The sequence below is a fragment of the Corylus avellana genome, chromosome ca10 (assembly GCF_901000735.1).
Source record: "Corylus avellana chromosome ca10, CavTom2PMs-1.0".
NCBI classification, from domain to species: Eukaryota; Viridiplantae; Streptophyta; class Magnoliopsida; order Fagales; family Betulaceae; genus Corylus; species Corylus avellana.
This window is the reverse complement of record NC_081550.1, coordinates 22,314,490-22,339,205: the sequence shown is the minus strand read 5'-3', so window position 1 is coordinate 22,339,205 and position 24,716 is coordinate 22,314,490. Positions and strand designations below refer to the sequence as shown.

General features: G+C 34.0%; 3 protein-coding genes and 1 non-coding gene across 4 annotated transcripts; 2 read left to right on the top strand and 2 right to left on the bottom strand.

Moving 5' to 3' along the window:
- The first annotated feature begins 4,940 nt into the window (after nucleotides 1–4,940).
- Nucleotides 4,941–7,881, top strand: LOC132163882 (trans-cinnamate 4-monooxygenase). Its single transcript, XM_059574260.1, has 3 exons — nucleotides 4,941–5,795; nucleotides 5,982–6,115; nucleotides 7,107–7,881. The coding sequence occupies exons 1-3, from the start codon at nucleotides 5,011–5,013 to the stop codon at nucleotides 7,703–7,705; spliced, it is 1,518 nt and encodes a 505-aa protein (XP_059430243.1). The 5' UTR covers nucleotides 4,941–5,010; the 3' UTR covers nucleotides 7,706–7,881.
- Nucleotides 7,882–10,058: 2,177 nt separating this feature from the next.
- Nucleotides 10,059–10,171, bottom strand: LOC132164837 (small nucleolar RNA snoR100). Its single transcript, XR_009438439.1, has one exon. It is a non-coding gene; the product is annotated as a small nucleolar RNA snoR100 (small nucleolar RNA).
- A 378-nt stretch (nucleotides 10,172–10,549) lies between these two features.
- Nucleotides 10,550–18,895, top strand: LOC132163190 (uncharacterized). Its single transcript, XM_059573375.1, has 20 exons — nucleotides 10,550–10,644; nucleotides 10,956–11,033; nucleotides 11,140–11,230; nucleotides 11,400–11,422; nucleotides 11,613–11,797; nucleotides 12,374–12,490; nucleotides 12,612–12,654; nucleotides 12,761–12,849; nucleotides 13,109–13,204; nucleotides 13,366–13,420; nucleotides 14,667–14,766; nucleotides 15,089–15,302; nucleotides 15,723–15,888; nucleotides 15,976–16,013; nucleotides 16,844–16,916; nucleotides 16,991–17,095; nucleotides 17,191–17,216; nucleotides 17,336–18,281; nucleotides 18,395–18,444; nucleotides 18,587–18,895. Exons 1-20 carry the CDS (start codon nucleotides 10,550–10,552, stop codon nucleotides 18,757–18,759), a joined length of 2,763 nt encoding a protein of 920 aa, XP_059429358.1. The 3' UTR covers nucleotides 18,760–18,895.
- Nucleotides 18,896–18,985: 90 nt separating this feature from the next.
- Nucleotides 18,986–21,597, bottom strand: LOC132163957 (two-component response regulator ARR17-like). The gene is made up of 5 exons (XM_059574346.1): nucleotides 21,357–21,597; nucleotides 20,324–20,403; nucleotides 19,897–19,974; nucleotides 19,403–19,473; nucleotides 18,986–19,306 (listed from the first exon to the last, which is right to left on the bottom strand). Exons 1-5 carry the CDS (start codon nucleotides 21,487–21,489, stop codon nucleotides 19,180–19,182), a joined length of 489 nt encoding a protein of 162 aa, XP_059430329.1. The 5' UTR covers nucleotides 21,490–21,597; the 3' UTR covers nucleotides 18,986–19,179.
- Nucleotides 21,598–24,716: the final 3,119 nt, after the last annotated feature.

Below are 24,716 nucleotides of genomic sequence, written 5' to 3'. Positions count from 1 at the left end.
TATTTAATTAAATGTGTTACTCTTTAATTCTATAACTAGTTAATTTTGTGTTTAGGTTTACTGATCATATCAAAAATTAATAATTATAAATGTTTTATGTCAGTTCAGGTTATATTAATACACGAGTATAAAATTATATAAGTCAAGTATAATTCGACTTATTTAATTATACGGCGGATCTTTCAACACTAATCTACTAATTTTATATTGAGCTTCTATCAGATTTACTAGTCGTATCAAAAGAATTTTGTCCAATCTAATTTTTTCTTATTAAAAAAAAAAAAGCAAACAAAAATAGTGACAAGGTGAAAAGTCTTGACGTAAAACTATAACAATTTTAAAGTATTTTGTACATTATCTAGTTAAATAAGTTCATAGTCATGATAGTTACAGGTACAATTATATAGGCGTGTAAATTGTAAGATGAGAGATTGAGCGGTAGATAGCATGTCACGTGTGAGATTTTATATTCATGTAACTCGAGAAGACCAGATTCAAACACCGTCAAATTTAACGGCAGTCGAAGCCCGCAAGCTAGAGCTGAGAGTTCTTATACATTTTTAATACAATTTTTAATGTTATCTCTTTAAGTTATTACGAATTTACGAGATCTAGTCCAGCACGTTTCCGGTTTCCCAACTCCCCAAGTATGACTTTCCTTTTCTTTTGTTTTTTCAATTGCTTTAGGAAAAAAAAAAAAGTAAAATCGGTTTACTTTATTTGTAATTAGTTTTTTATGGTATTAAAATAATTTTTTTTAACAATTAAAATGAATTTAGGTCCCTTAGTTATGTCAAAAAATAATAATTTAATAACAAAATTACTCCTTAAAAGAAAAGAAAAAATTAAAATTTACTTACATTTTTTTCTGATTATTTTTTTTTAAAAAAAAATCTTATGTCCACGAGTGATAGTTCTTAATACTTGAATATACTCACTTGCATTTAATATTTAGTATTAACATGTATATACACCAAAGAGTTTATTTTTATTTTTTTAAAGATCCAAAATGGTATATATAGAATCTTTGAATTTGATAATATATATGTCTAGCTAGAAAGAAAGAAAAAAAACTACTTGATTGAATTGAAATTGAGACTATATATTTATGAGTAGTGAAAAAAAAAATAATTAGGAAATTATTTTTTCATAAAAATCTTCTCCACCAACGCTATCTATTTAATTATTGATCTTTTTGCATGTGGGGCAATTGACCATTCCGTATATGTGTGCCAATTGTAGCTGTCCATGCGTTGTCGTGTGGGTATCTGACATTTTGTTGATTTTATAAATAGCGTTATTTTCTGAATTTTTTATGAAACTAATCTGGATGTAATCGTGATTATAAATTGGTGAGCACTATCGCATTACAATAATTGTATTAATTTTAAATAAAAAATAAAAAATGCTGAGCTGTCTTAATAGCATGATTTATTTTTCATCTGCTTAGTTCCTTCCCACCTCTATTTTCAGTACGGAATCAGTCTAAAATTGACTTCCCATAATCTTCTTCAACTTGGCCTTTGTTTGTATAATTGTATTGGCGTCTTCAACTTGGCCTTTATTTGTATTGGCGTCAACTATTTTTTGATATATATATATATGGGTGAAGTAAAATAGTAAGCCTGAATTTTATTTTTTTCTGCATTAAAATATTAAAAAAAAAAATTTCCTACACGGCGTGCGTGTTCTAAATCACGACTCTCTATATATATATATATTCCATGTTTGCTGGAACCAAAAGTATAAAAAGGCTTATTTAGTTTCAAAAAAATGGTTTTCATTTATAAATTTTGTAAAATATTTTTCAAGTTTTAAGTTTCTCTTTCGTAAACCACAAACCTCCGCCATGGATCGTTGGATGTAGCCGCTTGTTTTGTGCCGCCACTCATTTTCAATACAAAAGCCAAACACAAAAATATTTTATGAAAATCATTTAAAAAAAATGATTTTGTTGAAGCCATTTTTTTACCAAAAACATTTTAGGTTGAAATAAACATAACCTTAAACTCTTATAGCCTATTGTTAAATTATCACTTATTATTTTTTTTAAAAATATAAATTTAATAATTTAATTAACATTCTATTTTGGAAAGCAAACTTGAATCAAAATGGGGCATTAGATTAGAAAGAGACACACACAAATTGGCAAAACATTTAAACGTTCCAAAATATGAACAAGTTTTGGCAGCATATTGCCTTGTCCTTCCAGTTTTGCTTTTCGCGCAGCATTTTTGAGGGGAATAACAAGGTGCAGTTTTCATTCTTCTTTGGAAACTTCATCTGGAATCTTCTCACAATAAAGGAGCTATTATTGCTTTGTTATTAATTCAATAAAAGGGTATTTAAGAAGTTGCATTCTTGTCTCTAAGGGATAGTTCAATCGGTTGTGAATTACGCTTAATGAAGTAGAGGTCACTAATTCAAAACTCCTTTTCCCTTTCCTTATGTATAGACATGTCAACATCAATTTTTTTTTTTTTTTTTTTTGCTTTCTTGGGCATCAATTATTGGCTAAAGCTTTTTGGCTATATATATATATATATATATATATTGTCATGTTATGTTAATATCTTAAAGAGAAATGATATAATACTACATACACCTTTAAATAAAATAAAATAAAATTTAAACGGTCAAATAATTCAAGACGGTGGGAAATTAAACTCCTATATACCATCACAGCATTACTTAAAAAAAAAACCCTAATGCGCCGAATGACACACGAGCTATCATTTTTTTAAGGAAAAAAAGAAAAGAAAAAGAGCTATACTTAAATTGGGGTCAAACCATAAACAAGCGGGGCCCACCTTTCACCGAGTTAAGGCATCAAGCTCCATAGCATTGCCTATTTTTCCTCGTCCAATGTGATAAGTACACAACAACATTGTTGTTACATAACATTCGTGACACTCATGATTACTTGAGAAACAAACTACATTTTTACGGTTGCACTCAATTCAATTTTCCTTTTAAGGTATGTCCAGTAATACTATAAGTTTTTCTTATTTGTCTTTTTAGTTTATTTAAGAATGATGTGACTATTAGAATTACTGTAAATATAAGGCTAAAACATATATATAATTTTTTTACATGTCTACACAAGAGAGAGAGAAGAATTTGAACTAGTGACCTCCGTTTTATTAGACGTGGTCCCAGCCGATTGAGCTATTTCTTTGAGGACAAAACAGATTTTTATATATATATATTTGAAAAAAAAAAAACCTGCTTTCATTTCAATAAAACTTTATTTAACTAACAATTTTCAAGAAATAAGTTTCTGAAACTTTTAATTCGCGGGATTCCAATGAAATATGAAGAGCTTTATGATAAAACCAATTTCTTTCAAGGCTATATTTATTTAGAAGTAAAATGGTTTTCGTTGGACAATATTTTTAACAAAATAACTTTCTTTAAAAAAATAATAATTGAAAATATTTTTCAATATTTAACTTGTATGAAAACTAAGTGATGGCAAAAAATTACCAACGACTTCTCGCAACCTCTAACAGAGGTCCATGAAACTCCGATGGTGGTTTGACAGCTTCCGAAAATGTCCAGAAATTATGGATGTGGTTTGCCAAACTTGAGCGGTTTCTGATAACTTAGACATGGTTTAGTGAACTTCGATAACTTTCAGTGGTTGTTCAGCAATTTAAAAATGAGACATTTAAACTTGAAAAATGATTTACTACATAAATTAACTATGGTTTTTATGATCAACCAAAAATATTTTTAATTTGACCATAATTTTTGTTCATACTAAACACCGAAAAATAAGCAAAACGTTTTCTACAAAATATTTTACATTAAAACAAACAAATCCTTAGTATATAGTGATTAGTTATCCATCTTTAAGGCTTAGAGCATTCCCAATGGAAGAGCTAAATGTTACTTTTATATAAAATAGCTTTTCAAATGTTTAAAAAATTCCCTACATTGGATTAGCTAAAAGCTAGAAAATGTAAAATAGATATTTGATTAGAAGAGCTAAAAAAAAGCTAAATGTAACAGCACTTTTTAAGGGAATTATTTTATTTTTCACTGTTTCTCTCACCTATTTTATCTTTTTCCCAAATATTTTCCTACTTTTTATCTGCATGTTCTATTTTTCCTAAAACTTTTCCTATTTTTCCTCTCACATATTCTCTTTTTCCCAAAACTTTTATTGCTTTTAATAATATTTTAATAGAATAGATAGAAATATAGATAATCGGATGTAGAGACATTTGAAAATGACTTAGCTAAACTAGATAAAAGTGAGTTTTGAAAAGCCATTTTACATAAAAATAGGACTCCTCTATCGGGAATGCTCTTATAGTTTGAAGCCCTAACATTCCAAAAGTACTCCACTTTCTCCCTACAGTCGATGCCAATTCTTCATCATGCATTCGCAATTTTTTATTTTTTCGTATTCAAAAATAATTTTCTTATCAGCATTTTTCAACTTTTTTTTTTCCCTTCGAAATTAACTTTTCTGTTTTTATTTATTTTTATTATTATTTATTTATTTTTAATTTTTAATTTTTTTTTTTTAAAAAGGAAGACATTGCCCATAGCCATAGGCCAAAGGTCCTTTATTGCAAAAAAAAAAAAAAAAGAAAAAAAAAAGCCCAGGATGTTGTGGAGACTATTTAACTATTTATATTGTGGTTCCCACTTCCCACGTAAGCGGGCCAAGCGGCACTCCGCATTTGACATGTTTTTTGGCCCACCAACCCGCTCACCTACCACGCAGGGACCTTTAAACACCTTGAAGCCGCCGTTAGACCTGACGCCGTCAAGTCCGTCCTCATCCTCACTTCCTCACCCACTCCCTCCCTCGCACATGATCACTCTCCCCCACCTAACGTCTGCGGTGCCTTGCCGTCAACCCTCCCATGCCAATCCATCCCATCGAGAGAGCTGCTTATAAAATCCCAATCCACCATCATTCCCTCACCACGACCAAACACTACTCTGCTCTATCAAGCGCCCATTGCCTCTCCATTACTCCTCTCCCTCACGAAAATGGATCTCCTCCTTTTGGAGAAGACCCTCTTGGCCTTATTCCTAGCCGTCGTTGTTGCGATTACCATCTCCAAGCTCCGCGGCAAGCGCTTCAAGCTCCCTCCGGGACCCATTCCGGTGCCCGTCTTCGGTAACTGGCTCCAAGTCGGCGATGACTTGAACCACCGCAACCTCACCGACCTCGCCAAGAAATTCGGAGACATATTCATGCTCCGTATGGGGCAGCGAAACCTGGTGGTGGTCTCCTCGCCGGACCTGGCGAAAGAGGTGTTGCACACCCAGGGAGTGGAGTTCGGGTCGAGGACGAGGAACGTGGTGTTCGACATATTCACCGGGAAAGGACAGGACATGGTTTTCACGGTGTACGGTGAACATTGGAGGAAGATGAGACGGATCATGACCGTCCCTTTCTTCACCAACAAGGTTGTTCAGCAGTACAGGTACGGGTGGGAAGCGGAGGCGGCAAGCGTGGTGGAGGATGTGAAGAAGAACCCAGAGGCGGCGAGGAACGGGACCGTCATCCGGAGGAGGCTGCAGCTGATGATGTACAACAACATGTACAGGATCATGTTCGACCGGAGATTCGAGAGCGAGGATGACCCTCTGTTCGTGAAGCTCAAGGCTTTGAACGGAGAGCGGAGTAGATTGGCTCAGAGCTTTGACTACAACTACGGCGACTTTATTCCCATTTTGAGGCCCTTCTTGAGAGGCTACCTCAAGATCTGCAAGGATATCAAGGATAGGAGGTTACAGCTATTCAAGGATTATTTCGTCGATGAGAGGAAGTAAGTTAATTAATTTAGAAATTTATTTCTGATTTTGTCTAAAATTCCTTAAGAATATTCGAAGAGAGAATTAAATAATTTTATTTTACTAAAAATAAATATTATATCGGGAAAGAGAAATAATTGATAATTAAACATTATGTTAGAACAGTCTTATTGAATTATGTTAATTTGAACTGTTTGCAGGAAGCTTTCGAGCACCAAGCCCACCGATAACGAAGGCTTGAAGTGTGCGATTGACCATATTCTGGACGCTCAAAACAAGGGGGAGATCAACGAAGACAACGTACTTTACATCGTTGAGAACATTAACGTTGCCGGTAAGTTTCCCACTGATCCTCTCTCCAGACTCCAGTCTAAATTATTTTATTTTTTATTTTTATTTACGTGCATACAAGATAAATAATGGAATCGGTCATTAATTTTAGATTTGATTGACGTCAGCTCATGTCCATTTGTTTGTAAATTAAAGAGATATGCTTTGATAAACTACTATTAAATTACTTAAAAATCAATTGGATAATTACTAGTTGACAAGTTCTGTTCTTAACTTCTCCTAGAAAAAAAAAAAGAAAAGAAAAGAAAATTAATAAATAGCAGTGACTGTGACTGGCTAGCCACGAATACAGGTGGGGGTGCTTTCCTCCAGCTTGGAAAGGTTTTCTATTTTGATATCCAACCGTGCTTTTCTCCAGCTTAGAGAGAGGGCTTGGAAATATTCAAATATATATATATATATATATATATATATATATATTCTGAAACTTGGAAGACTTGTCGGAAAGGGTTGTGTCTAAAGATGGAACATATATATATATAGAATTGAGAAATATTTGACTTCATCCAAAAGTTAATTTTTTTTTGTCATTTTAATCTTAGATGACATGACCTATTTTTTAGAAGTTTATTAATTTATTGTTTAAAATTTATTAATTTTAAAATTGGTTATGCCACTTAAAATTAAAATGCCTAAATCATAAACTTTATAATAAAGTCAAGAATTTGTAGTTGGTATGATGATTGAGATTCACAAGTTGGTTGAGCGGTTGAACCCCCCACCAACCCCCGTGTGGTTGGCACCTCACGATATTCACCTACGAGATTTGAGGTTTAGGTGAACCCAATACGTGTCCTGATCGAGCAGATAAGCTTCACGCTCACTTGTCTTATACAAGTGGGCCCTGTTAGTCTGTAACTCTTTTTTTATAAAAGAATAATATTATAATTTTTTTATTTTTTTTTTAAGTAATTAATTTTCATTTTGGGTCAAATATTTTGTTAATATGGAAAATGTTTTGTGTTGTGAAACAGCAATTGAAACAACACTGTGGTCAGTTGAGTGGGGGCTTGCGGAGCTTGTGAACCATCCTGAAATCCAGAAGAAGGTCCGGGATGAGATTGACACGGTGCTTGGCCCCGGCGTCCAAGTCACGGAGCCGGACATCCAAAAGCTCCCCTACCTTCAAGCTGTGGTCAAAGAGACTCTCAGGCTCAGGATGGCAATTCCGCTGCTTGTCCCACACATGAACCTCCACGACGCAAAGCTTGGCGGTTTTGATATCCCTGCGGAGAGCAAAATCCTGGTAAATGCTTGGTGGCTTGCCAACAACCCGGCCAACTGGAAAAACCCAGAAGAGTTCCGGCCGGAGAGATTCTTGGAAGAGGAGTCTAAGGTTGATGCCAATGGCAATGACTTCCGGTACCTTCCCTTCGGTGTCGGAAGGAGGAGCTGCCCCGGAATCATTCTTGCATTGCCAATTCTTGGTATTACTTTGGGACGTTTGGTGCAGAATTTTGAGCTCTCGCCTCCTCCCGGACAGTCCAAGATTGATACCTCAGAGAAGGGTGGGCAATTCAGCTTGCACATATTGAAGCACTCCACCATTGTTGCAAAGCCAAGATCATTTTAATTACAGGCGTCTCCCTTCATTTTTTTTTTTTTTTTTTTTTTTTTTTTTTTGTATTGGTCAAGTGAGACTGTTGAAAGATGGTAATTAACTGTTTTAAATGTTGGATTGATCTGAAAAATGTCTACGAACTTGCAATAAGGTGGTAATATATTTCCTTTTATGGCTTTGTATGATAAGTGAACCTTGTTGATTTCGTTAACAAATTTGAATAGAAATCTTTGCAAATGATTGATACAACAAACTTACATTTGCTTGTATCCAGTTCCAAGGACACTATCAATGGGTAAAGCCGTATACATGGAATTATAATTTGCCATCACTACTTTTGTTGGTTATGATACTCTTTTATTTGTCATCTTTGAGTGGTTTACACTTTACATTTTCTTATTTTAAGTGAACGACATAAATGTCACGAACATGTGTGGAGAATAATATCATTACAAATTAAAAAAAAAAAAAGCTGCTACCCGACAACCTTAGAATCAATCAGAGCACAAGGGGAGTTGGTAAGCTACTTCACAACACAGAAAAAGGCATTCTAAAATTGATGTTGAAACAAGAAACGTAACGTAGAGGTAGGTGGTAGAAGATAATAGTCAGATGGTTAGGAAAGTAAAAGACACTTGTCGCACTTTAAAAACAGCGTGCCAACAAAATGATGTCACCGCCCAAGTCTCACCTCAAATCATGTAGGTTTACTTACAGTTTAAACTTTGAAGCCCTTCATATATAAAAAAAATAAAAATAAAAACTTTGAGGCCCAATCTAGCTAAAGCGAAGATGACTTCAATTATAGTTCTATGAGCCAACTAATTTTTTGGTCCGACTAAAGGGTTAGATCCAAACATGCAACAAGCTCTGTTGATTCGATATGGTCCTTTTACCCACGAAACTATAAGAACTGAACTACCACTCTTGTTGGTTATATTTTAGTTATCAACTTTTAATATTTTATTTAAATATTATTTATTTATTTATTATGAAGAGAGAATGATATAATTTTTCTTTTTCTTTTTTTTTCCAACCAAATATGCGTATTTTTTTCACCAAAATTTACATTTTGGTTAGACTAACTAAAATAAGCTTTCATTAGTTGACAACAAATGCAATCAATTACATCATCAGTCATTGAGTTAGTAGAGATAAACATGCTCCTATATCTATTTCAATTATCTAATTATTTATTTATAATTCAATAAGAGTCAATGTAACACTACGGTGCAAAGATTGTTGTGGCAATAGAATTCCGTTGCCTAAGTTTATCCGTAGAAGGAGTTCATCTTCAATTAGAGTTATCTACTAGTAGTTTATTTGTGTTAGAGCACTCATAATGGCTTAGCCATTTCTTACTTTTATCCAGTTCACACATCTATCTCATTAATATATATTTTGTTTTCTCTACATCTCTCTTTTTCCAAAATTTTCTCATAATATTTCACTCCCCAAATCTCTTTTTCCCCAAAAGTTGTAAAATAAGATATTTAAGAAAAATACAATCCTTATAAAATAAAACAATAAAATTTAAATAATACAAAAAAAAATAGATAATAGTATTTTTTAAAACTCATTAGCTAAACTAAATAAAATGAGTTTTGATTAGCCATTTTTCATAAAAATATACATAAACCATAGGGGTTTAAGAGTTCATCTCCTATTCTATGTGTTTATAATATTCTTATTTATAGGCATAACAAGCAAAAAATTTATCAAAACCTTCGGTTTTAGCTTTTAAAAAAGTTTTAGGTTTCTTCAAAACCTAACTATCTATCCCCATGCACAATTGAATATGCTGATGCCATATAGATCCGCACAAAACCCACAATCTAAATTACGAATCATTCCTTTTGTTTTTATTTTTTTTAAACTTCCGTAGGAATGATACCAAGTTTAAATTTTTAGGGTTTAGCGGGCTTCAAAAACCGGCTTGTCCTCACAACTTACGAACAGCCTGCATATTCAGGCCCATAAACAAATATCTTCCGTCCCCCATTTGCAACCAATGATTCCTGTTTGAATTGGAAGGCACCACTACGATCTTTCAAACTTTATGAGAAAACCCGAATTCGATTCAAAATTATAAGATTAAGATTGAATTGTCTCTCCTGTTTTAATTATATAGATCGAATTATTCAGAACAAATAATTTTTACTTCTTCAGTGATTTATTGTTTGAACTCATTTCACATAGGGATCTGACCCTTCAAGTAATCCAAACACGGCAAAATAGTATCTGAAAAACTCATAAACCATATGTCCGACGCCTATAAAAAATACTACAGAAAATGAAAAACAAATAACGAAAATAAGAAAAAGAGAAACCCAAGGAATAAGATCGGAAAAAAGAAAGAGAATCAAGATGTGGGTCGCAACCAGGCCCCCAAATCAAAAGCCAATAAGGCATCAGAGGGAGCAGACATTTTGACCCGAGAACTCAATGTCCGTGCACACTACCATGCTTCCTTCATTGTCATCCAGAGCATCGGCTTATTGTGCACGGATTTTCCATACACTATTACTACCAACATCCATGGATGCAAAAACCCAGATTTGAAATACTTAGTTTGGAAAACAGAAGAAAGAAAAAAACACATAAACCTAGAGATCCAAATTGAAAATCACACGAAGAACGGAAGAAGAAGCAAAACCTTAGATGAGAAGAGAGTGAGTTCAAGCCGCATCGATTCCCTTCTCTTAACCGGTATTTATATATGAAGGGAGAGTAGAGTCCTGTTAGGGTTTTCCCACGCATATAAAAAAAAAAAGGCCTTAAATTACGAAATTGCCATGGTTTCGGCTTTTGGGTTGTGGGTTTGCAAATGGGGCCGAAGCCCAAACAAGTAGCCCGATGGTTTCGGCCTTCGGCTCTATTACAAAAAGTGAAAAAGAGACCGGTATTTTGGTGTTCCAATTTATCGTGACAAACGACCTCGTTTATGCAAGGTCAAGTTAAACTTAAGAATTCCATCGTTTTGTTTTCATTTTGGCGCGACTTTTTCGTTTTCTTTTTGTGTTTGTTTCTTAAAAGTTTACAGAACTTGGGATAATCACAAACATCACGTAATGGCACAAAGTCAGTCCATTCGTTAATCGCCGACGAATCTCTCAAACATTTCCCGTGTCGCTGATCGGATTCCGGTTGTTCATTGGTTGGATTTTTATTTTTACTTTTCGTTGCGTAAGTTATATATATATACACCAATGTTTATGCTACCTATTTTTCATTTGACATATTAATTTTTGTGTGAAATTAGGGTTTTCAAGTGGAAGAGAAAATTCAAGCTTCGTGTTCATGAGCTTTTAGCTTCAATTACTATTTCGTCAACTTCGTGGTAATTTATCTTCCCGATTGAACCTGCTTTTTTAAAATTCTGGTATTTTGCTTTCATTCCATTTCGATTTTAAAACAGTATTGGCAATTTTTTTGTCAAATTTTAGTGCATTTCAACTTATTGAGGCGGATAATTCTTCATTTTCATCTCTCACAATGCTGCAATGGATGGGAGGGTCGAGGCGCAAAGTTACCTCTGTAAGAGTGTGCAATTAGTTTAGTTTTTACGCCACAATTATTCAATTCAAAAGCATCTTTCAGAATCTTATATGAAATGATGCTGAATTTCTGTTCTGACATGTGAGCATTGCATTCTTTTGCGCATGGTGTCCATTGAATTCGTCCCTGAATCTGTACAAATATCAAGTCAAGGAAGTCCACATACAAGAGGTATATATGTTATTGCATTTTGCTGTTGGATGATGTACTTTCTTTCCAATGTTTGTGTTTTTGGTTTTTGAACGACTTATTACTTTAAAAGCAGAAAAATTAAGAGGTATATATGTGTATTGGATGTGTGTAATAGTATAGTGTTAGATGTAGCAAATTTACTTGTTGCAACCTTTGTTAATTTTTGAAGGCAAAAGCAATACTTTGAGCAAAGGAAACGACAACAACAACAGCAGCAGACAGCCGAGTCAGAGAGCCACGGTGATGGAACCAGCACATGTAGCCAACATCAAAATGAACAACGGTCACTGGATGTTCTCAGTTTGCTAAACTGGTCAACAGTTTCCCAAGAATGCAGGTCTGCTTGCCCTAGTGGTGAGTATATAATAATATTCTAATCAATCCAAAAGTTACGGGCAGATTTTCTCAAGTTTGTTTAATATAGTTGAGAATTGAGATTATGTATGATGCTGAAATTTCAAAACTACTATATATAATTATTCTTCAATTGGATTTGAGAGGTAGTCCTTTTTTTTTTTTTTTTTTTTTCTTTCTGAAACTTTCAGGTGTTATTTTATTTAAAATTCGTTAGTAACGGTTGTAGCTCTATTGGTTTTTGGATCCCACGTCAAAGCGTGTGGACTTGGGAGTGTATGTAGCATTTATCCTATTATTTTAATGAATTATGGCTTATGGATTCTAATGTTGGCGAAGTCAGTTTGATTAAATATGCTAATGAAATATCTGGATGAGCAGTCATGTAGTAGTAATATGAATATAGCTACACCAGGGATGCCTTGACATACAAGTTGTGTTCATAAAACTGGCTCTTTAAAAGTTTGTTGGTTTCGTTGGTGATGGGTTTTATGTGTTTGTTAATATTCCTCTTTGTTTAGGATTTTTATATACTTATATATTTTTTTCTATTTCCAACCTGTACAACTATATAAGGAAAGGAAGATCTCGGAGTTAATGGTTCAACGGTGAAGTATGATTTCACAAAAGGCCCATCAACAACCGTTAACCACACAGTTACCCTCGCCGATTCTGTCAATTTTAAGGAAGCAGGTATTCTTCTAATGGATCTCCACTACCGTTTGAACATAGTCTTGTTTTTTTACCACAATTCCCTGTACTTTACTTGGTGGATATGAGATGTTTAACATATGACAATTATACGCTGAAACAGGAAGTCCATTGCATTGCCAAGTGAATGCTGCATCTCCAAAGAAGTGAGTGATGAATGTGTGTGTGTGTCAACATGTTATCCTAGTACGTATCTATGAATGTCTTGAAGAGTTGATGTCTTGAAGAGTTGATGTCTTTATTGTCTTCAAGGGTTTTACTTAGTTCCCATGATGATAATAGCACTTTTTTCAATGGAACTGGTGCGCAACTTGATCAATGGAAGACAGCTACCGAGCAGTGTAAGTGGCAAACATTCATTGATAACAAGTTTTGAACTCTTTTACTTTCCATGAATGCCCTGCAAGGTTCATGGCGTGCAAAAATAAAGTTATTGATAGGTTTTGGAGAGCACTTCAGCTGGTACAGCCTATTATATGGACTTTTCCTTTTTTATGCAGCTATTCTTCTCATTATAGGTCGTCATATATATTACTGAAAATTGCGTTTTCTTGACTTTTTCCCTTTATCTCTCTCTCTCTCTCTCTCTCTCTCTCTCAGATTCATCTGTTCTTGATTTGCTTGGTGATGATGAGCCAAATGACAATAAGGAAAGAAGTCCAATGCAGGAAGCCCATGTTGCATTTTCAGTTGAAGGTATGGTGTCGGTTTTAGATCTGAAGCCAGGCTTTATATTTTTCAGCTCATACGGCTAGACCTTTAGTTTCAGTGTACACTATCAACAAACTCAATCTGGAGGCAGATTATTTGTTATTAAATGGAAAATGTTATTTACGACTGTGTTTCTTACCCATCAGGTCTGGGTAAAGTGGGAACGGAGACACCAGTCCATTCGCCACAACAACCTGGCAGGTAATTGGTATGCATTCAGATTTAAGATTTCTAAATTTTGATAATGGATTAGCTATTCTATGGTATCCATCTCTAGGTTCTAGTGACATGTAACCCATTTGCTGCCAACAAGTTCCATGTACATATTTCCCAAAATGGATGGCCTTTCTGTCCATAGAGTTCTAATACCATTGCCATAATTTGGTTCTTTAAGAATTTAATGTTTGTTTATGAACCATCCTATGCCATATCATGATCACACTAATCAGTAGGATGTTTCTCCAGCTGAGATGATCTTTTTTTCTTTAGTATTATGGAATGCTAGGACTAGTCGCTGATAAACATGATGCCATTGGAAATTCGAAATCCACTCCAAGTTACCAAGTGATTGCTTAGAAAACAAAAAAGGTTATTATCTTAGTTAGGGGTTGAAAATTCTCTAATGGCTTAAAATAGCTTATTTGTATTGTTTAGTTGGTGAAAATGTTTCATGGCGTGTCCAAGGCTAATGCAAAGAAAGTTTATTTGAAATATTCAGTTTGTTTTTCTAGATCTAAAAGCAATGCATTCTAGATTTAAATACCTCCACTGGTGTTCAAGTCTATAGGGCTATTTTCTTCTCCCTTCTTCCGAAAATAGTTGAAAGTTTTCAAAATAACATGCATTTTAATGAAACAACATAAATGTAACGTCTTCCAAAAATGCTCTTAGGTGGGCCTATACGTTTGAAATTACCCCACACTAGCATCCGTCTTGCAAGAACTTGGTCCTCCCACCCCCCAAAAATAATATTCCGATTGCAAACCTTGTTAATATATATACTATTTACAAACGGAGGGAGTAAAAGAATTTCAATGTGAGAACATCCAATTTGTGTAATGTCATCGTTTATGTGCTAAGGGGTCTGTGTTGGATTGTGATCTGAAAATCGTCAGTTGTCCCTGCATCTGCTTTACTGCTTTCAGCAATCTGTCATGTTTGAAAACTTCAACCATCAAGAAAATATATCTGCTTCTTTGATCTGGTTATCTGTTGATCTTCACTTCCATTGAAAGCAAGGATCATGTAGTTCTTGTTGAATCCCGTGTATTTAATTTTCTAGTTTCTATGAATTGCGTCCTTCGCAGGCTTCATGTCAAGTTTTCCCTTAAGATTTTGTGTTATTAGCTACTCTGATACTTGCTATAAGTCTGGAGAGTCTAAATAGGATAACAGGTTGGACCTTTACATCAATGTCTTAACTCTCTTAACAGTTGTGTGACTATAGATACTGTTCTCTTGGTTGCCCCTCACCTTTGAAGGCTGCAAGAGATCCAAATATGTTGAACAAGCATAACCATTTGCTGGATGACCTCGAACTAGAAGTGGTGAGAGCATTGCCGAATGCATCTTTATACACATTTAGTTGCTGTAATTTAGCTGCACCATGTGCTGTAGCTTTAAAGCATTTTTTAATGTCATAATTATATCAGCTCTTATTATGGATTCCTTTTTCTTGAAACACTGACCCTTGTGTAGAAGCTTCTTTCTCTTTTTTTATTTTATTTTATTTTATTTTTAATTATTTTTTTTTGTATTTTTTTTTGGACCTTGATTCTAAAACTTTTGTTGCTTTAATTATGATTTTAGACTAGCCCAGCGAAGGAAAAAGACACTTGAGACTAATTTATTGCAACGTGCTGAATGCAGGATGCATTAATGCAAGATAATAATATGCCCCGAATTGCAAGTTCTTCAGAGTTTTCATCAGGCATAATGCATTCATATAGTGATTCCAAGCAGAAATTAGCTGCTGTAAGAGACTACAGGCAACATTACGGCCATGGTAGTAAAATCAATGGTTTGTTTGGTGACAGCAGAATCTTTTATGACCGTGAAAACACCAGAGAAGATATATGGGATGGTAGTATGCAATTGACATTTTTTTTCGTTCTTTAATTTGTATCCTTAATTCAGTTAATTGTGATTCTCTGTGTTTGCTATAACATATTGACAGATTTTTGACATCTAAGATATTGAGTCATATTTCCCCTATCATTGTTAATTTTTGAGATAGATTATTCTATGTTGATCTGCATCTGTACTCCTCTATTGTCTTCTAAATAAAAATATTTCCTCCCTTCAAAAAAAAAAAAAAAAAAAAAAAATCCTAGACAATGAATCATACCATAATAAGAAAATGCTTTCCTTTTCTTTTAACCTGATATGAAATATGATACTAATGTGTCAGGATCTTCTTGTTATGATTTGTCTATGTATGTTAATTTTGTCCAAGGATGAAATTTAGATGGTGGTTTATACATTTTTTTTTAATGTCCACCAGCTAGGTCTTGCTTCCTAGATGACAACTTCCTTGATGAGAGGGAATGCGATGCATCTTGGAAAAACTGGCCATCTGAAATAGATGGTGAATCTCTGGATTTTTGGAAAGATGGAAACTCTGAAATGTTGGATTATAATTTTGATGGCCCCCATCTACCGAAGAAAAGGTGTTCTATTAAAATTGATCCTTTGTATTTCCTGTTTCAAGAAATGACAATCTAGAGCTCCATTATGACGTTGTTGTATCTGTGCAGGGATGCTGCACTAGCAATGGACAGATTCGACATCTTAGGTGCCGTCTCAGTTGCACTATAAAATAGTATTTTGTCCATGAAACTTGAATGAAACAGAAATGTTATTTTGTTGCAACTCTATGATATATAAATTAAATTTCCTAGTGCACTTCCCATAGTTTATTCTTCAGGCATGTTATGCACATACAAGAGTCCATTTGGATTACACCTCCTTACACCTCATATGATTTCTCTAAATAATTGGTAACTGCTAGTACTCTATAGGTTCTTATATGTTTTCCTTCTTCCCTACTATTATTATTGGTAATAATTCCTTGGTTATTTGGAAATCATGGCACTGGTCGCTTCATATCTCTATATATAGCATGGTAAAGTACTTTTCTACTGTAATTCAATAGGAATTATTCATATAAAACTGTATCTTCATTATCCTGGATTTGTAGTAATACTTTTTCTTTGGTCCCTTAGGATTAGAAGGCAATATTATACTGATAATTGTTTCTGAGATCCTCTTATTTTGCTACATTATCATGGCACTGGTCGCTTCATATCTCTATATATAGCATGGTAAAGTACTTTTCTACTGTAATTCAATAGGAATTATTCATATAAAACTGTATCTTCATTATCCTGGATTTGTAGTAATACTTTTTCTTTGGTCCCTTAGGATTAGAAGGCAATATTATACTGATAATTGTTTCTGAGATCCTCTTATTTTGCTACATTTTTATCCTATTTAGACAAGGAAATATTTTCTTTACTTTTTGTTATACTTTGTAGGGCTATATGGTATCGCACTATAAAGAAAACATTCTCATTTGTTTTGGTGTTTACTTTGATGCTTTGCCCACTTCATTTTGGCAATCAGAGTCACCTGCTTCATTTTACAAGAACCGAACATCAGAAATTGATCTTGACTTCATGAATCCCAATGGGGCAAGGTACGCCCAGTTTTCGAAGAAAGATTTATAGGTAACTTTCATATGCTCAAGATTTTGTTTTTGTGTGATGATAGATGCCCTATACTAGGAACAAAGTTTGATTTTCAAGATGTAACCAACCAATCAGATTGGTTTTGCTTTGCAACAGAAGATGCAAGAGATAATATGAGCATGCTGAGGTAATTTTTGAGTAGCTTCCTTTGTTTCGAAGTGATTTCATATGTTTTTTCTACTTTGACTTTGTGCTTCATTAACGGTTTTAAACTTTTGGCAGCGAAGAGTCGTGCTCGTCAAGTGCAGGTTATATTCATTGATTCTGGATAATCTTATTAACGATTCAAAAATAATTTGTTTCTGTATTTTTATGAACATGTTCTCACGGTTTACTGAAGTGATCTCTTTTCCACGATTTATCACAGTTAGGGGCAAGGCAACCGGTAATTCAAAATGGAACTCAGCAGCAAGACAGAGCAGAAGACACAGCAATGCTTTTTATAGCCCCCAAAAAAGCTATGGTGTGAAGAACATTTTTGCCAAAGAGTCATGGCCTAAGAGCAGGAATGAAATTGGACAAGGAAATGATGTGGTTGGGTCAGGCAAATATACAAATGTGTCAAATCCATCAAAGTCAATACCATCCTATCACTCTAACACTCCTCTCCAAGAAAAATTAGGTCCACATAACAGTTGGTTTTGTGAGAAAGGATATACGACGGCTAAAATGAATTCAGGTTTCAGTCCTTTCTCTCGAAATTCAGAGAAAAAATCTCTATTCTCAGGCTCTAAGGTTTGGACTGAAGATCCTTCCAGTGGACTTTTAGTTCCTGAATCAGATTTTGATGCCAAATCTTCTTTTGATAGATCTAAACATGGAGAATGTTTGGCATGCTCACCTTCTGGCAGTTTCATCACTGAAAAATTCACATTTCATGATTCCCCTATATTTTCAAGGGTTGAGTTTGAGCCAGACATGCCAGATTTTTCTCCAGATTCTAAATTGAAAGGCACGCCTCCAAATTCTTCCCATCTGACTGGTTCTCACGGTGAGACACACTTTCCTGAAATATCAGCAGAGGAAAGTGCAAGCAAAGATGTGGAAAGTAAATTAAAAATCCAGCCATCCGAATATGAAAAATTGGAGATCATGCAAGAAATTTGCATCGGCAATGGCTTGTTTTCAGAGAGTAAAAAGGGAATAGATGCTTCAAGCTCCAGGAGCAACACTAGTGGATGCAAGGAAGTAAAAGATGAAGCATCAGAAATAATGCAGAATCTAAAAACAATACGTTCTCCTGACCATGCAGAGCAGGCATCAACATCTCTTTTCATCTCTAACAAAGTTGAAAGCATCATAGAAGAACAAGAGTACGTCTAACAGACTTAATAATTCTCTTCTTATTATGGTTTTTTGTTCCTTTCTCAAGAACGTACCTATATTTAAACCTATATATATTAGGCTAAATTGGTTATGTTGGCAGACATCAGAATGACAATGAAGCTACCCTTCCATATCAGAATGGGTATAAAGGTGCATATTTGTTGACCTTTTTCTCATGAACTGCCCTTTTGACTTGCATTCACAAAATTCTTATGGTAATTTTCAAGTTTCAAAATTTGTTCAATATTTTCTTTCTGGCGGAGTAACCTATTATACTCATATGTGGCTGCAGAAATACAAGATATTTTTGGGCCTCAGGAAAGAAGGATAATAACAAAGACAAAAAGTAACTGTGACAACTCATCTTGTGAGGTGATGATGCTTCAAAGCTACGTCCTTCAGCTTCTTTGTGTGCAGAAGATACTGAAGGATGCATCTACACAAGACACAATGAAGAAGGTATGACACCTTCACATCTGATAGATTTGGGGATTCTTTTCAAACTCAAGGATGAAAAATCAGAAAACAATTTTAACGGCTTTGTTTCCATGCCCTACAGGTCCACAAATTGTCATAAAGGTTACTTGTAACTTAGTAGTCTAGCGAGACAATTTGAGTTTTTCTTTTGGTAGTTCCGAACTTCCTATCTGACCAAAAAACAATAGCCTCTTGAGCAATCCAACACTATAAATCCACAGAATGTGCTTCTATATATATAGCAAAGGCATTTCAAAGGATATCAGATTAGCGATAGAAAGATAAACTAAACTAATACTAGAATTTCTCGAGGGCTTGACGTATTCATGTAAGTCGGTCTTCATTTTTGTTTTCCTATGGCTTTTTTAGATTTTTTTTTTCCCTGCTGTTCTCTTCTGAGGGAGGTGGTCATCTTCCCATGCAAAGCATCCCATTGTGAGGATTGCTGAACTTTGTTAGCTGACATCTCAATTTCTTAACATCCGATAGCTGGAGAGGCTTCATGATGAATTCTTGAGCTCCTTCATCCAAGCACCTGTTCAAGTAAAGAAAACATAATAAAAATGAAATAACCTTTTGAGGAAAATGGGAATTAACAGAGTAACAAAATTAAATGGGGTTGTAGTGGTACTTCTTAATTCGAGTAGGGACATTCTCTGATGACACAACCACTACTGGTATATCCTTCATGGTAGGTGATTCCTGCTAGCAGAGAGATTTCTGGTTAGACTAGTAATTAGTTACTATAGATTTCTATATATTATATCAGCAGCTCTAACCATGCTTCAATCTTCTATGGGGAGACCTTGTATACTGTTAAAGTAATGTTATACACTATACTTTTATCCCACTTTTATCTTGTTGTACTGATATGGTTGAGTCTAGTTGCCATTTGATATTTTTTTTTAGTAAGGGCTGATCCAAGGATTACTGCACCATGCCATGCCAGCATAGTAAAATAAAATTGGGATAAAAGTGTGGTGTATATCATTTTTTGTGCCTGTTATATAGTTTGATGCTTTCACCACTATTTTTTGTATGATTAATTGAGTGAATGTCTGTTGAGACAGGGATTTTTACAATCATGCAATAAAATATTCATATAAAGACAAGGTTATATGTTACCTTAATTTTTTTGAGTAGATCATACCCCGTCATTCCTGGCATACAATAATCAGTGATTATCAAGTTTACCTTGGAAGCCTGCAAAAAGAGATATACTTGATGAAGTTTTTCATGAAATGTACAATATTACTTACAAATTACAATACAGAAAAAGTCAGTTAAGGGGTAGTAGCCACCTAAAATTTAAAAGTCCTACCAAATACTACCGTTTATTGCAATTATTAATCTAGGTTCTTTATATATAATTTCAATAGTCTAGCCCATCTATTTGAATGAATCAATTGGGTTCGCTTTTTTAAGATCAAAAGTCACCTGAAAAAACCCTACCAAATGGTACCTATGCTAGTACACACTGCCTCCTCAGTGCAGCTAATATGAAGATGAGCTGGAGGAGTTGTCGGACAATTGAAAAAGGGCTAGTACTTACATCACCATTGAATGTGCGCTGCCCATCATCGCCCAGGCCTAACAACTCCAGTGCCTTCTGTCCGTTCTCTGCGGTAGTCACTGCAAGAACAGAACCCAAATTATAAATTACATTTACTAAAATTAAAGAGTCATGCTGAGATGCGACAAATCGGACAACAATCCTCTCTATTTCAATAATAATAATAATAATAATAAACAATATCATCTAGGAAATAGTCCAATAGGCTTAGGTGTTGATCAATCAACCCCGTTAATTGAGAAATGTGAATAGCTAAAATAAAATAAAATAAAACTAAAATGGAGCTTAAAGTAACAGAACCGGATGCGCCAAAACCAACTGGGCTTAAGCCCACTAGATGAAACTGGACGAATCAGCGACCAATCTCTTCCGTGGTTTTCTCGGTAAAGTCATGTCGCTTTATTGACCTGTCTTTTGCTGTGTCTCCTAGCAAGCACCATGAGTGCCACCGAAATAGGGCACACCCATCAGTGGGGACCCACACGTGTTGAGCGATGGTGATGGAATAGGAAGATGCACCTGGTGGCGGGTCACAAGTTTGAAGTTCCAGTTTTATTTTTTCTTTTTTTTGTCGATTACTATTATCTTATCTTTAATCAATTTTAGCTACGGTTAAAAAATCATTATATATATATATATATATACGCTGCCTATTGAAATGGTCCAACCGATCGAGAACGATAGACTATTCAGTGACAATCACGCATAGTATCTTGTCATTTCCTAGATAAAGAAAAAGAAATCATCGCAGAAATAGAGAAGAAGAAGATGAAGATGAAGAAGAAGAAGAAGAAGAATGGGAATTGAGAAAAAGGATGGAACAATGAGATATGTGTAAAAAAAAAAAAGCAAGAAAAATGAAAAAGAAAATCTTTTCTTTTATATTCCTTTGTCATCCACCCCATATATATAACTGCCTGCTCTAAGAATGTGTCAATGCTATCAAAACAAAAACAAAAAAACATTAAAAGGAATGATAAGAGAGACGTGATATACATATATATATTTATACCTTTACATGAAGAGTTGGTGAGTAGCTTTTCAATGAGTTTGCGATCCAACAGACTGTCATCAACCGCTAAAACATGCGGTTTCTCATCCCCCGTTGATGCTGAAGAAGAAGAAGAAGAAGGAGGAGAAGCCATTCTCAAAGCTCTAAGCCTTTGAAGAAGAAAAGCAACAAAAGTGAATGCTTTCCAGAACCAACCAAAGATAGCAAAAAGGAGAAGGTGAAAACTCTACGTAGGTACGGAGCTCCTATGTGAAAACAATGTTGACCGCAGGGGGTTGTATGGGTTAAAAATAGATATACACGCGTTAAGAGAAGAATATAGCCAAAACAAGTAAAAATAAAAAATAAAATCAGTGACAAAATCAAAGTTGTCACAGATATTTCGTGATCCTTTTGGGTATTTGGAATATTGATTGCAGTGTTTGCAGACCTATATAAATTAACAAAAACAGGACCCCCATCGTCTTCCTAATCCTTTCACAACCCCAGCCAGCTCACCATTGCTCATCCCAACTATTCATTTACTTTTTTTTTTCTTCTTCTATATATGCTTCCTTTTTTAAGCCCAGGATCCTCTTTTTTATTCTCCGGACAAAATATGCACCAAGTATTTTTTTTTTTTTTTTGTTCTTATTCTATGTGGGATTGTGGTTTATGGACTCATATAACAAAAAAGGTATCTACACCTTGCCACTCATTGTCAATTGTGTCCGATATTTGTAAGAGAATCTTTTTTTATTAGGTTGACACCTTGAGAATTAGGGTTGCGGGATTCACTTGATCCGGGCAGGGCAGTCTAGAAGGCAAGATCTGCCCGCCCTGCAAGTCCGCTCTATTAACAAAAATTCGAACGGCTTAATAACAGAATTTTTTTCTTTTTCATGAACGTATTGAGATTTTTTAGAAAAGAAAATGTCATGAACATATTTCAAAGTGATGAGTATGAGATGACACACATATAACTTATATAAGGTTTTTTTTTTTTTAAAAAAAAAAAATACTTATTTTGTTTCCAGTAATCAATAAAATTGCATATTTTGGCATTGATAATAAGGAATAATATTTGAGGCATTTTCTATGGTAACTAGACTAGATAGAATCTTTGAGAGGAATGTGTTGCGTGGTGTCTTGTGTGCAAATGACGTAAGTTGGAGTGTCACATCAATAATATGATTTTTAATACTATTTTTACTGTTAGAGTAAATGATTTTCAACCTTCCAGAAAATCTGATTTGATTATGTAGCTGATTACTAATTAAAGCCAAATCTGTAAAAATATAGACATGCATAATAGAATAGTCAAGCTTAGTTAATTAAATTAGAAAGAAAAGAAAAAAAGAAAAAGAAAAAAGAAGCTTAGTTAATTGAATGATTTTAACCAATACTCCTAAATCCAATAATGATACTTCTCCTTGTAATATGGAGGAAAGAGTTCCAACACACTAGCTATAAAATTTGTGGGATATATATTTATAATGTATGAGATTTTATGGGACAAAACTTTTTTTTTTTAATTATTTATTTTTATCGTTTTATGGGATAAAATAATAATAATAAAAAGGATTCTAGCAAATCCTATTTTCTTCAAGATTCATTGAAAAGTCAATGAAATTACAGATGTTCTTAGAAAAGGTAAGTAAATAATATTTTTTGCATAATCTTGTTTAGAGCAATCTGAAGATTTTCCAAGGTGCAATGACTATAAATTGATAGTGTAGAGGAAATCATAAAAAAGACAAAATCAGATTCCATAAGATATCATTTCAATTGTCCATAGGGTATCGACAAACAAAGAGTCCGTTGACATAAAAAACAAAAAGAAAAAAAGATAAGAAAAAAGAAAAAAAGAAAAAAAAGCAAATAGACAGTGCAATTGACAGAAAGTAACAAATTATCTCTCGAATATGGACAATGTTTTTCAAACAGAATAACGTAGAAAATATTCAGGTAAATTATTAAGGACATTATTTGTATTCTATATGATCCATACTTGCATTGTATTATTGAGTTTTAAATTACTACTTATTATTCTAAAAATAAAATAAGTGATTATTCTAAGCAAGTTTATTATTACATTAACAAAAATAAAGTTAGAAGAGCCTCGTGGGGTGGAGGGACTAACCTCCTCCTAAAAACTGCAATGAAGGAGGATTCAAACGGCATTCACGAGAGAGCGAGACTGTTCCGTTTTTAAGAGAGTGATCTTAGTAACATAAAAAACTCTTTTGTTTAAGAGTAACGCTATTCATACAAGAGATCATGCCCCTTTTCATTTTATGGTCATAATTTACATTTGGTGCGTTTACCGATATATATATAATCTACACTATTTAATTTTTTTAAAATATGTGCTAACATTAACAACATCTACACTCTTAAATATACCAACTTTAAATCTTTTCAGGATATTATCGCAATCAGCTATTTATGGTTTCAAAGGTAAAAACCATTCCAAATCATCAGGGCCGGCTCAATGTATTTAGGGCCTTAGGCGAAATTTTAAAGTTGGACATTATTTTTTTTAATATTTGAATATTAATTAAATAATATTTATTTTAATAATATTATTATATTTTTATAATATTATTATTATTTTCATTCTCATTGTTGTTTCATGACTTTTAAGTTTAACTTTTAACTAATTGCCCAAAAAAATTGATGCGGCATATTTGTTTTTTTGAATTAATTAGTCTTATTTTACAATGAGCTTATTATATTAGGACCTTATTTTAGAGGCCTTAAATTTTTATGGGAAAAAAATTTGGGGCCTTATTTAAAAAAAAATTAAGCCTTAAGTTAAAATAAAATTAAAAATTTTTTTAAGCCTTACTAAAAATTTTTTTGAGCCTTATTAAAAAAATTTTGGGCCTTACTAACTAAGGGCCCTAGGCGACCGCCGCAGTGACCTAGCTATTGAGCCGGCGCTGCAAATCATTATAAACAAACATTAGGCATCGGAAAATTCATTTAATATTAACATTTAAAAAACTATTTTGAATAGATCAATCAACTGCAACAGCACGAACTATAAAGCCACGTCTCATAGCCTCTACTATTGAACAGAGCTAGCATGGAGAACATTGTGTTTGTAGGTCTTACCCGTGACTTTTGACCTGAGTAAAACCCAGTCTTGTGTACTATCTCCAACACTTTACAAAAGGCAAAAGCTAATTACACAATTACCTTAATTAGATGTATCTACTTAAATTACCAACTACTGCCAAGAGGAACCAGATTATTCCTCCTGCACACAATGAAAATTCAGACAATCTTCCAAATTTCCTGAAAATCATAAAATAAATCACTCCAAGAGCTTGAAAAATGTAACATAGAATGTTACAAGAATAATAAGTAGTTTAT

What these genes read in the sequence shown, in the direction of transcription:
- LOC132163882 (XM_059574260.1), top strand. Translation starts at nt 5,011, where the DNA reads ATGGATCTCCTCCTTTTGGAGAAGACCCTCTTGGCCTTATTCCTAGCC. An exon ending in TATTTCGTCGATGAGAGGAA is followed by an intron (nt 5,796 to 5,981) that starts GTAAGTTAATTA and finishes AACTGTTTGCAG; the next exon opens with GAAGCTTTCGAGCACCAAGC. An exon ending in TGAGAACATTAACGTTGCCG is followed by an intron (nt 6,116 to 7,106) that starts GTAAGTTTCCCA and finishes GTTGTGAAACAG; the next exon opens with CAATTGAAACAACACTGTGG.
- LOC132163190 (XM_059573375.1), top strand. Translation starts at nt 10,550, where the DNA reads ATGGTTTCGGCCTTCGGCTCTATTACAAAAAGTGAAAAAGAGACCGGT. An exon ending in CAGGTCTGCTTGCCCTAGTG is followed by an intron (nt 11,798 to 12,373) that starts GTGAGTATATAA and finishes CAACTATATAAG; the next exon opens with GAAAGGAAGATCTCGGAGTT. An exon ending in AATGCTGCATCTCCAAAGAA is followed by an intron (nt 12,655 to 12,760) that starts GTGAGTGATGAA and finishes ATTGTCTTCAAG; the next exon opens with GGTTTTACTTAGTTCCCATG.
- LOC132163957 (XM_059574346.1), bottom strand. Translation starts at nt 21,489, where the DNA reads ATGGCTTCTCCTCCTTCTTCTTCTTCTTCTTCAGCATCAACGGGGGAT. An exon ending in CACCAACTCTTCATGTAAAG is followed by an intron (nt 20,404 to 21,356) that starts GTATAAATATAT and finishes CTGTTCTTGCAG; the next exon opens with TGACTACCGCAGAGAACGGA. An exon ending in GTCCCTACTCGAATTAAGAA is followed by an intron (nt 19,307 to 19,402) that starts GTACCACTACAA and finishes TTACTTGAACAG; the next exon opens with GTGCTTGGATGAAGGAGCTC.